The sequence below is a fragment of the Lissotriton helveticus genome, chromosome 5_1 (assembly GCF_964261635.1).
Source record: "Lissotriton helveticus chromosome 5_1, aLisHel1.1, whole genome shotgun sequence".
Classification (NCBI taxonomy): Eukaryota; Metazoa; Chordata; class Amphibia; order Caudata; family Salamandridae; genus Lissotriton; species Lissotriton helveticus.
This window is the reverse complement of record NC_136065.1, coordinates 753,737,994-753,751,137: the sequence shown is the minus strand read 5'-3', so window position 1 is coordinate 753,751,137 and position 13,144 is coordinate 753,737,994. Positions and strand designations below refer to the sequence as shown.

Below are 13,144 nucleotides of genomic sequence, written 5' to 3'. Positions count from 1 at the left end.
GCTGGATGGATGAAGAAGGGGTAAAGCTATGGCTTGATAATGTATGGAGCAGGCGACCAGGTGGACTTCTTCAAAAACGTAGTCTACTGGTGTGGGATATGTTCAGGGCTCATTTAACTCCCAGCACCAAGCAAAGGCTGGCAAGAATAAAAACAGATGCTGCAGTTATTCGTGGAGGATTGACATCGTTGGTACAGCCACTGGATGTGTGCCTAAACAAGCCATTTAAAGATCGCATTCGAGAACAGTGGAATGAGTGGATGGTTAGCGGTGAAAAAACATTCACAAAAGGAGGAAACGTGTGCTCCACAGTTGGATGTTTTGTGCAAGTTTGTCATAAAAGCCCGGAATGATATCGATGCAGAAACAGTCATAAAGTCTTTCAAGAAGTGTGGTATATCAAATTCATTAGATGGTATGGAGGACGACTACTTGTGGCAAGATTAAGAGGAAGCCGAAGCCGAGACCACACCATCTGATACGGAATTACCAGATCCATACGATGACTGCTTTACAGATGTACCACAAGATCTCATTGATTTACTTATGATATCAGATGACGAAGAGGAGGATTTGCATGGCTTTAAAAGGAACATCGGCAAATCCTGTAAAAATCGCTTGGAGTTATGAAAAGTTTAATCCACTTGCACTGTTTTATGTTTACCGTACATGTTTGATGACAAACAGCCTTATGTTTACAAGTGACTGCTTTTCATATGGTTCTAAATAAAAATATCGTGACTAAAGCAATATTGTTTATACAACCAATTTGTTTGAGTTCAGTCTTTGAGTGTGTACAATAAACGCTTAACACTGTCCTCTGATAAAGCCTTACTGCTCACCCACACGGAGGAGGACTAGAATCACTAATAAGCCCAAAATAAATTCTCAAAATGGCTATGCAGCACTGCGTTGGACTGCGCTGGAAGTGGGGGTAGTCTTATACGGCGAGTATAGCACGAAACCTACATTTTATCAAGAAAAGTAGGGGGTCGTCTTATATGCCGGAAAATACAGTATATTAATGATGTCTTTATAATATGGAAGGGCACTGAGAAAGAAGTACTCGATTTTGTAAATGCTATCAATGATAATGACTTTAACTTGACTTTTACCTCTCATGTTAGCAACACCACAATTGAATTCCTAGATGTTTCTATATATGTAAAAAATCTGCAATTAGAAACAACACTCTTTCGCAAACCAACGGCGGGCAATGCGACATTGCACGCCAGCAGTGCGCATCCAGGCCACATAATCAAAAGTATTCCGTATGGTGAACTAATAAGATTGAAACGTATTTGTAGCACCGTAGAGGAATATGAAACTTGTAAACAAGACTCTTTGATGAGATTGCGAAAAAGAGGATACAATGAAAGAATCTTAACACAGGCTTGTGCTGAGGCAGATAAAATAGACAGAGCAGCCCTGTTACCCACTGCAGAACACCTGACAGAGACAGAAATAGATGAGGATGGTACTCCGAGACTAATTACTAATTGGTAAACATTTTATTGTATAGTTAATTTAAACCATTACAAAATATAAATACGACAATATACAATAACACAAACAAATTTACACTACTGTGTGTATGATAAAAGGTTATAAATTGAATAGGACTTTCAAGTTAAAAAAGTAGATGTGTTCCAGGTTCAAGATTTTGCCAGAGTTCTTTGTTTTTTCTCAAAATTGTCAATGAATTTGGCTGCTCTGCAAATGAGTTGTGGATCTACTGAGCATAGGATTAGTATGATCGCAGACCGGCAGGTGCGTGTTCCATATTCCTTGAATTTGGTTTTTAACCAACTCTGACGTTCCTGGATCAGAGCCGGGCATATACAGATCAGATGGATAAAGTCTTGTCTTCCTGCACCACCTAATCCGCATCCATCACATTCTTGGGGCTTCCACTTAGGGGACTCAGCGTTTGTTGGGAAGCTTCCCAGCCTTAAGTAAAGGTGTTTCCGTTTGATGAATGGCGAGAAAGCAAGATCTAGGAAGGCTGCCGATGCTAATTTTTTATATGATTGAATTGTCATCCAGGCATGGGACCGACGACTGAAAGTTTGTTTATCGTCGAGCAGCGAATGCCTGTTGGCAGCCTTCTTTACCAGCTGTTTGAAGGAAGATACTGGAAGTTTAGATTCCCAAACACCGGCCAGGTCAGTTAATTCTAACGACGATTTAAGATATTTGGCGTATTGAGAGTTGGGACTTTTACTAATTATTGTCCACATTGCACGATGTAACGCAATTTCTTGGTTCATCCAAACATCGTACCAAAATGTTATGGTCTCGTACTTTTTCAACACCACTTGGGATTGCAAACCGAATTCAAGTCTGACTTGTGCGGGTGATGCATTGTTAGGCAATGCAAATACACGTTTGTAGATTTTCATTTGAACTTTGTCCAATAGTTGTGCGCTCTTACCATGATGTAGTACGCTCCCATAAGCTATTGTTGGAAGTAGCTTAGCTTTTATCGTTGTTAGCAGTGGGGAAACCAGGGGGCCTTTAAGTTCAGTCGCCAAGCTACTAAATGCGTGCAATAGGACCATGCCCTTTTTTCTATGCTATCAAAATGCGTAGTAAAACTAAGACGGTTGTCCAGTAATATCCCAAGATACTTGTAACTTTCGACCGCTTCCAATTTGACATTGTCTATGGTGAAAGTTGGTTGCACTTTGTGACGTCGGGTTATAACCATAGTCTTAGTTTTTGTGCTGTTTATTACTATCATGTTCAGTTTGGTATAGCGAGTCAGTTCCTGTAGTAGCCGCTGTAAGCCTATTCTTGTCTGGCTTAACAGGACCACGTCGTCGGCATAAGATAGGTGTGTTATACGGAGGTTACCTAGCCGCGGTGGATGAGCATTGATCTGATCAAGGCTTGCTGTTAGATCCGCCATGAATAAGTTAAAAAGATGGGGGGCCAACACACAGCCTTGCTTTAATCCGTCATAGGTATTGATCTTTCGGGTTAGTCTCTGTCCATTGTCGATCTTTGCCTGCGTCCAGGTGTTACTGTACAGGTCAATGATAGGCGTTAAGATTGAGTCTGGGAGGCCCTGCTGGTTCAGTTTGGCCCACAGCAATTTCCTGTTGACACGGTCAAAGGCCGCCTTGAAGTCAACAAAACAGGTATCAAGTTCCTGGTGGTTTTGTAAGCTTTTTTCACCAATCAAGCATAATGCCATTGCATTGATCATTGTGCCTGTTCCGCGAAGAAACCTTGTCTGGTTTAGTGGGATTTTGCTGCTCATCTCCGACCATTGTGCTAGATCAGCTAGCACCAGGGATGCATAGTATTTTGCTTCCGCATCCATCAGGGCTATTAAGCGGTAATTGGTTGGATTTTTGCGGTCTCCGCCTTTGTAGATGGGATTGATGATGGCACCTCTCCAACTTTCCGGAATCCGACCAGCATTGCTAATTGACCAGAATAAGGTATTGAGTTTGCGTGCCCAGAACTTGGGGTCCTCTTTGTAGATTGCCTGCGGAATACCATTCGGCCCCGGCGCACTCTCTTGTTTGCCTTTCCTGATTATTTGTAGTAATTGGCGATCATCATCTGACCTTATTGATCGGCCCGTGTCTTCCTGGCCGATAGTCGTGCCGCTGATGCTAATAGCGGGCGTACTTTCCTGGTTCGTAGCTCTTGATGTTTCAGATCCAGTTATTGACATAGTAATCTGGTTTGCCGTTGGCTTTATTGAAAATGTATCGACTATATATTTGGTCCAATCGTTTTCAGCGATGCCTGTCATGCTTACAGGTTGTACTGCTCTGTTAATGGAGTTGACTTGCATCCAGAAAGTCTTGGAGTCTGATTTTTTTATATTGTGCAACAATTTAGCCCAAAAGTCGTTGGCCTTGTTCCTTTTTTCCATCCAGACCAATTTCTTATATTGTCGCCTTGTCGATCGGACTTCTTGCCAGATGCTTGGGTTTGTCCTTAGACCTTGTGCCCGTCTTGTAAGCTTCTGAAGGTGTTTCTTCAGAGAGAGTACAGTTTTTGTAAGTTTAATGTCGGTCTTAGGATAGGTCTTCATTTTAGCATTACTCCTGGATCTTGGTAACCTTTCCAGGAAGTCAGACCAGGTTTTTGAACATAGGTCCTTGTCTACAGTGAGTGTTTTAAGTAATTTCCTAGCGTCTGACACTATGTGCGGTAGGGTTTTGTTCGTCCATCTTAACCGCTTCAGATTGATTGTTGAAGTTATACCTGATATGGTTGGTGCATTAGCGTACCTGGAGGAACTCAGTTTCATCTCGATGTGTTGCATTGAGTGATCACTGTCTAGTGAACAGATTATTTGAAATTTTTTTATTAGACTCAGTAAGGGTAGTGTTACTAATGTGTAGTCCAAGATGGAGCTTGCGTTGTGGCCTATGTAGGTGGCGGCAGGGGGTTTATCGTGAGTGGCTCTTCCATTTATTACCCGCTGGCCAAGGCGTTCAAGGTCCCACATCAGCTGCCTGCCCACTTTATCTATCTTCTTGGCCGGTATGATCACCTGGGGTTCAACATCCCACTGTTCGTTTGCTACAGAGATGTTGTCCTCGTCTTCCGGTTGGTGTTGAAATCACCGGTAACAATATTTATCCCAGCTAGGGTGGTCAAGACTGTTGCTAGTTACAACATTAACAACACGATGGAAGAGGTCCTTTTTGGACGCTTTTTTCGGGTGGGCATATAAATTAATTAAGATGATTGTTCTAGTCTTATTTTTTATTATGCTCTCCAGTTTAATGATTTGCATATCTGGGGCTGATATGGCCATTTGCGAGGCGCTGATATTTAATGCAGTTGAAATGTATGTTGAGAGTCCCCCCCCTTGCGCGCCCATAGGACTGGGGACACGTCGCGCTTTCATTGAAGCACAGTCTTCCTGGTACATCAATTGGCTCCATTGTGCATGTTTCCTGCAGGGCTATGATGTCATATTGGTCCCAGGTAGCTGTCTTTCTACTATGGTTTAGGATGTTTTTCGCTCCTGCGATGTTCCAGGAGAGCAGTTTTATTAGGGTTCCTTTGGTCTCGCCTGCCTTGCAGTGGGTTCAATTACCGTTGAATCTCAATGTCTGTTTCCAATGATTGTTGATGGAAGTTTCAGCCCCCCTGGCACCTTGCAGTACCGAATGAGTCATTCGGCTTTTGCCTTCGTCTCGTTTCCCACGTCTTCTTAACAGGGGTGATCAATAACACTTTTTTATTTCTTCTTTTAGCGTGATCCTCCACTCATCAAATTTACGCATTTCCGTGAGAATATTTTTACTATTTCTACGTTTCTCCAGGTAGTCAGCGTGCCTTCCTTGGCCACATTGTCCCCTAACATTATGAATTCATCTGATAATAAGTCGGAGGTTGTTAGGTGACTTAGGCTTGGGAAGGAGGCTGTCAGATGTAGAATATTCCCTCGATTTAATAGATCTTGTGTGCCTTGGTGCTCATAATTGGGAATGAAAAGAATCTTTACTGCTGTAACTGTTTGCTTCTCCATAGATCGATCACTGCTAGTCTGTATTTTATCCTTTGATGCAAGTTTTGTTGATCTGTGATTCTCATGATCCCTTATGTTGAGATGGAGGTATTGCACTATTTGGTTGTGCCCATCGTTCTGGGTTTGCAAAAATGGCGTGTACGCCACAGCCTTTACTTCCCGGCCTATTCGTTTAGGGCTGACCTGTTCTGGGTGGTGCCCACTAACTGTGGCGACAGCCCCGGGGCATGGTCCAGTCCATTCCACCTTTGTGGTTTCTGTAGTTTGCTGTATGTCATTGTTGTCTGTAAATATCGTGAGTTGTAATTGTTCGTGCGTGTTTCTGTCCGCCATTGTTCTTACTTGTCTATTAGTCTTTCGATCACTTTTCTTTGGGGTTGGATTATCGGTTAGTATGGTGACACTTTTCCCTGACATTGAATTGATGCTAGGTATGCTGACGCGAATGGGGGGAGCTTTTTGATTTTTGTCCATTCCTTTTATTGCTACCCACTGGGGTCCCTGATTACTTGATGCGTTTTTATTGTGCACATCGATTCCATTTATAGGATGGCTTTTTTCTTCATGAATAGAGTGCTCTTTTTGGCAAGAGATGGACTCAGTTTTTCTCGGCTCATCTAGCCGACTGACTGCAGTATTATTTGGTTGTGCATTGTTGCTGGGCCCTTGACCCGGGCTCCAGTCAGTGACACTTGAGGCGGGCTTTGTACCCGAGAAGTCAGTGTAACTGGAGTTCCTGGCTCCTGGGGTTTTAGGAGAAACGATCCCCTCTGTATGCATAAGTTTTTTAATTATCGTCGGTTGAGTCTTGTCTTTAGGGCTTGTACTTATTGATTTTTTTCCCTTCTTCGTTTTTCGCATTTTTATGCTCTTTATCTATCCTGATTGATAAGTGGTATGTCCCCTCTTGAATGTTAGGTTCCTGATTTAGTTTGTTTTTTACCTGATTTAAATATGGGAAAAGCAACCAGCGTCTGCTTATTTGCAGGCGGACAATTTAGCTTCTGAATTTTATTTTTTCTTGCCCGTTTTTTTTGCCGCTTGGTTAGTCCTTTTAGGTCTTTTTGTTACTTGCCCCATCCTGGTTTGTGTGCTCCAATCCCAATAATTTGCAATCATTGTTTTGTGTGATAAGGGGTGTTCCACCTGTTGTTTTTGGCTCCTCTATTATATTGTCAGATATCATTGTCGGTTTATATGATTTGTTTTTTTTCGCCGGTGTTTGCCGTGCTGATACGTCCACTTGATCTGCAAGCGATATAATCGGGTGCTCCTTTTGTGGGCTCTTGCAATTTTCAAAAGAAATAAGATCGCATCCGATTGGTGTGCTGTTATTGCTCTGGTGATTCAGAAAAGGGGGTGGTGATGAACAGAGTGTCTGAATTAAGCAGACCACTCTTACCCAGTCCAAAGATCAGGGCTTGATCCATCACCGTTATTTATCTCACTGCCCCATCCCAGCTCAGAACCTGGCTATATGCAAATTAGTCTGTCCCTGGCCCAGTGCATCATGGGAACAGGGCAGACCAAACTACCAAGCCAATTCTTCACCAGAAAGGAGACAAGCTACCGGGGACCGGTTTCTGGCATTTCAGCCTCTTCGGCCCGGCTTGCTTGAATCCTGATGGAGCAGTGAGAAAGGGACTCATGTCTGAGTATACCCTGCCACACCTATAGTGGCCAAAAATGATTCAGAAAAGGGGGTGGTGATGAACAGAGTGTCTGAATTAAGCAGACCACTCTTACCCAGTCCAAAGATCAGGGCTTGATCCATCACCGTTATTTATCTCACTGCCCCATCCCAGCTCAGAACCTGGCTATATGCAAATTAGTCTGTCCCTGGCCCAGTGCATCATGGAAACAGGGCAGACCAAACTACCAAGCCAATTCTTCACCAGAAAGGAGACAAGCTACCGGGGACCGGTTTCTGGCATTTCAGCCTCTTCGGCCCGGCTTGCTTGAATCCTGATGGAGCAGTGAGAAAGGGACTCATGTCTGAGTATACCCTGCCACACCTATAGTGGCCAAAAATGATTCAGAAAAGGGGGTGGTGATGAACACGTTATTGCTCTGGTTAGCGTGCTTACATTCCGTTAATATGTCTTTAAGTATTGATGGTAAATCCTGTAATTTTTCCAATATTGGATGGCAGGTACACAACTGAGATGCTGCCCACGGTTGTATTTGGTCCTTGATGATGTTGAAAGTGCTGGCCATGGTGTCTAATTTTTTTGTTTATATTAGATATGTATTCCGCCATCGTGCTCATAAGATGTATCTGGATGTCAAGTTTGTCTGACTGCATGTTGAGAGTTTTAATTGAGGTTTCCAATATGCACCCCAGTGCACTGTGCAATGTGATTATTGATTCCAAGTTTTTGTTGATGTCATGCCCTGTTTCGTGCCGGTGCTGGTCCCCTGTTGTGCAGTGGAAGAAAATCCATGAGGGACTTGCTTTTTAAAGTTAGTGTCATTCTGCCGTACTTTAATCTTTTGACGTGTTCCCAAGCGAGATTCAGGGATTCTTGTTATTGCGGCATCCGCAGCTGTCGAAACACTTGAGATTTCTATTATTGAGGGTTCCGTTTGAGCGCCTACGTTAAGCTCGCTAGAGGAATCTATCAGTGCATTAATATCCTCCTCCTGGTTTGATCCACTGGATATCTCAACTATGTTGTTATTTAGTGGCTCTTTAGTCGGAGAGTTTTTTGTGCACCCAACGATTGATGTTACTCCTTGGTCCTCCTTTGAATTGGCATGTGTTTTATGGGGGATTTTTAATACTTCAAAGTTGGATTTGGTTGCTTCTTGGCCCTCCGTTTCGATGATGATTGACTTGCAGGTTTTTAATCCCTCCCAGTTGCTTTCGGTTACATGAATGACCGAGCAGGCTTTTTGTGTCGTGATTCTTCCTTTAAAAGTAGGCATTTGAGGCGCCCAGCTGGAGTTAGGTTCCATTGTAATCTCCCTGGATTTATTCATTACTGGGATCATGCGTGAATCCAGTCTTGGGGTTGAATGGCTATAGGGAGGCACCTTGTATGCTAGTTCATGCGCACTGGTGTTGTGACAATCCACATTTTTGGATTGGGCCGCATGGCTTCCCGTTATTATTTGATCTTGATTTATAATATTGGTTGATAGTGATAGTGTTGCGGGAATTCTTTCTCTTTTACTCTCTTTTTTGCTAGGTGAGCATCTTATTGTGTGTCCTTCTGCGTGGTAGTCCGTGGACTTAATAGATCCTGTATGGGTTGTTACCGGTGCTTCTTGTTCTTGCCTTAGGGTTAAGTCGTGCTTTTTGTTTTCCTTGTGTACTTGGGCTTGAAATTGAAACACGTTTGTCTCCAGAGTAGGATGCGTGCACTTGGGTGTTTCCTCTCTTCCATTGACCCTGTCTAGATTAATGTTTAAGGTACTCGGGGTAGTCCTTGGGTCTGTTGACCTAAAATCTACTTTTTTTGGCCACATTGATTTTTGCAATCTGTTCGGTGTTGTAGACATTGCATAAATAGATGTCATTGGATCTTTTAGAAAAGTAAATTTGCCGGTAGGATTCAGGTTACTGAAAATTGAATATACAGGGGATTTTAATGATGCCGCCGCACTTCCCTCAGTTTGAGTAACTGGGGATTTGGTCTTAGCCTTGGCTTTTTTTCTTACATTATTGGGAGGGTTTGTCCGTGTTCTTCCAGACCTCATTCCTTTTTCTCTCTTACCGCCTCAGCTCTGCTATCCGCTCCACCTCCCAAGCCTGTCTGCCCTCTCTAAGTGGGAACAGCTGCCATCAGGGAAGTCGCGGGGTATTATTGCGGTATGTAGCGGTATGTGGCGGGGTGACTGCTCTCTCTGCTAATACCTCACACCGTGGAGCTGTTGACTGGCTGCCTGCTGGTATCTATGGATAAACTCTAGTCCGGTCAGGTGTAGCTGTGCTCCGGGGGGCCTTGGTTGAGGCTTCCTGATCCTGCCTTCCGCCTGGTCGGAGCTGCACACTGATTTGGCCGATTTCTCTACCTCCTTGCCACCACGTCTACTTGTCTCCTCGTCAGCTTGTGGGTCACCACAGGCTGGTCTCTTGGTCTTGCTGCTGCTGCTACACTCGACAGGGCTCTAACACTGCAAGTCCCACAATGCACCGCACCGCACAGCGCAGCAAAAACACAGAGAAAACGTGTCTTTGTCTTTTCCTGCCACGTTCGTTTTACAGGTTTTCAGGTTTCACGAGCTTCGTCTTTAGATGCTTCTGCTGAATTTGAAGCTACCTCGAGCGATAGCGGCCCCCTGCTGCGTTCGTTTGCACAGCCGCTTTTGTGTTTTTTTAAATGATTATTTATGTTGACTTAGTGACTTCTTCTGTCACGGTTCACTAGGGGCCGTATTAGTGAGCGCCTGGTATTGATGAACGCCTCACTCCTCCAGCCTCATTGATGCCGTCTGCCCCCAGCCCCCGGCTCACCAACTCACCGCCTTTGTCTGCGGCTGACGGCTTCGCGGCTTTTCCCCCAGTGGCTTTCTCCCGGGTTCTTCCCATTTTGAGCACTCCCTGAGCTGCGGGGGTTACGGGCTTGCCGGCTTCAGGCTTGCCGGTTGGAGGCTTACAGGCTGCGGCGGTGTTGTTCTCACAGCGCTGATTCAGCGCTCACACCTGCACGCAGCCTGTCTCCTGCCTCCTCTGATCTCCTCACTCGTCCGCTGCTGCGAGTGGTGGCAAAACCAGGACTGGAACACGGAACTGTTCAGTGCAACTTCCTCTGAGAATGGTGTACCACCAAGCAACAGAAAGACTAATTACTACTTGTAGCGCCCAAGAAAGGAAATTATGAAACGTAATTGGCCAATAATTTTGACAGACAGCGTTTTGAGATCTCGCGTATCTGAAGTTCCAACTATTACCTTTCGCAAAAGTATTTCAATGGGTAGTAAAATAGTTAGAAGTAGTCCAGAAATGTCTCAGATAAATACTTGGTTGAAACCAAGCCCGGGCTTTCATAAATGCACCACGTGCCGGGCATGTAAATTTGGATCTAATATGACCCATTATACAACACCATTTTCAGGAAGTACCATTCCCATCACAGGCAGCTACACCTGTAGAACTGACTTTGCGATGTATGTTCTGACATGCACTTGTGGACTGAACTACCTTGGTAGCACTAAGTTGCAAGGGCACGTCAGAATATTACAACATCTGAGAGCCATCATCAATAATGACTCATCATACCCAGTGGCGCGCCACTTTAAAGAAATACATGAGAGAGATATCAATTGTTTGAAATTCTATGTTATAGATGCTATACCAGTCCTCCGTAGAGGTGGCAACCGAAAGGGTATGTTGAGACAGAAGGAAGCACGGTACATTCTTAATATGGATAGTAAATTTCCAAATGGCCTTAACACTTTGGATGAAATGCATCATTACCTATAAAGTCTTTGACAATCTTTATTGTTATTTGCCTTCAAATGCCCCAAAATAATTTCGGCTTGATTTCCCCATAATATCTCTATGCTCAGGCTTGAGCATATTTAGATCTATGTTGTGTTAAAAATCAAATTAAAAAATCAAATCAAAGAATTATGATAAGATATTGATTCAGTCAGCTGCCCTGACCCTACACAGCCAGCCTTTTAAATAGCTCTCACAATTTTAACACCATATTTATTTCACGAGTGTCTATATTAGGATAATAGATATTTATACATAATATATCTATTTATTTACTGATTTTATATGTTTTGCACTTTGCACAATAGGCACTTTAAGTCATGATGACCCATTTGGAACCTTTGAGGTATTTTTTATGGTATTCATACCGTTATATTAAATGCATATGATTTTAACTATGTGTATTTATACAGAGATTTGTAGAATACAAGACTCATATAGAAGAAGGCCATGAAATGTTAGAAGTTTGCATTTTCAGCATTATGCGGGTATTACTCTGTACTGTGGGTTTTATTCTATTTTGCTCATATGCGGTGCTACACATTTATGCATATAAATATTACGTTAAATAAATGGATGACAGCGTATATATTTTAGAATAATTGGTTTTTAGTTATATTTATAAATATTAACTATAATTATTTATTTATTATATGTATTGCACTTTATATGTACATATGAGCAGCTCAAACTTTTTCTAGAGTGTCTTTTTCGCATTTATCTGCCTCGTGGAAACAAACACGTGTCTGTTTTCTGTCTCTATGGTCATGTGATGGTGATTGGTGTATGAGATCACTTGTATATATTTGCACAGCAATTCTTGCATGCTTGTGTGATCAAGGGCATTCGTTGCCCGAAACGCGTTGCAAGATACATGAAAAGAAAACCAAGAAAATAAATAATACTTGAATACAGATGACCTGGAGTCCGTTTACTCTGTTCGCCGCAAGGAGGTTCAGGAGTGAGTTTGTTGTTTACATTATACAGATCACACAATCTTCTAACCTTGACACTGATTTCACATTCCATATTACTGTCTTCTTATCCCTTCATCAATCTAGTCACAAAACATGTCACGCCATAAAACTGTGTATGTCGAAGGTTTATACAAAGTCAAATGTGTGTCATTTGTTTTTGACAGGAGCATCTTTAGTAGTGAATCCTATGCTCAGCTGAAGTAAGTGAGAACTAGTTGCTAGCTTAAATCTCAGTGCCAAAGTATTCTACCTGAGAATTAATTGTTGATTAGTTTTTCCTTTTGATTGTATGACAGCAGTTACGTTGTACTCCACCTCTAGATCCCACCGCGGGGCCTTCTGCCTCCGATCAGAGCACCTGGTACCTAGATGAGTCCACCTTGAGTGACAACATAAAGAAAACACTGCACAAGTTTTGCGGCCCTTCTCCTGTTGTCTTCAGGTTGGTCATTTTACTCCCAGTTGTCACATCCTTCTCTTCCCCCAAGCCGCAAATAATTAGTCTTTGTGAGCCTATAATGTCTTTTCGTTTGAGCAGTTTCCTCTAATTAGAAAGCAATTCAAGATTATCCTTTCTGTGAGCTGTGCTATAAAGCCATTTATAGCCTTAATAATTTTAGCTTAATCTTATTTTGTCTTTTGTTTTGGTCCTGTCCCCCCTTTTCCAACAATCGCTTGAACAATTTGCTTCATATATATTAGCATGCCACTTTAAGCTACTTTTGAAGGTGTAATTCTGGCATAAAACATTCCATTGCTTCTTATTTTTTTCTTCCTACAATTCAGTAAGAAATGTTTTATTATTCTTTCTTATGCAGCGATGTGAACTCAATGTACCTCTCTTCTACGGAGCCACCAGCTGCTGCGGAGTGGGCATGCCTTTTGCGTCCTCTGAGAGGCAGGGAACCTGAGGGTATCTGGAACCTATTATCTATCGTGCGGGAAATGTTTAAGCGAAGAGACAGTAATGCTGCTCCTCTGTTAGAGATCCTGACTGAGCAGTGTTTGACCTACGAGCAGGTACTTTTCAGTCTTAATGTTCGAGGCCATGGGGATTCATAACTTTAACAAAAATGATTAATTAGAATCATGGAATATTTCATCCTGTAGTTGTCAAGATCTTCAATGGGCAATGTATTTGGGTTATCTTTCCTAAGGACTTATTTTGCAACTGTATACTAAAGTAGTGTCTACCATGTTTGATCGTTGCCCTAT

The 13,144-nt window shown here is 42.7% G+C and overlaps 1 protein-coding gene across 3 annotated transcripts in view; it reads left to right on the top strand.

The window, feature by feature from the left end:
* The window catches only part of ZSWIM8 (zinc finger SWIM-type containing 8), a 2,353,271-nt gene that overhangs the window by 687,569 nt on the left and 1,652,558 nt on the right, over positions 1-13,144 (top strand). For all 3 annotated transcript variants that reach the window (XM_078643224.1, XM_078643226.1, XM_078643225.1), the window contains 2 exons: positions 12,251-12,371; positions 12,748-12,949. In XM_078643224.1, coding sequence (XP_078499350.1) covers positions 12,251-12,371; positions 12,748-12,949 — 323 coding nt within the window. The remainder of the gene's footprint in view (positions 1-12,250; positions 12,372-12,747; positions 12,950-13,144) is intronic.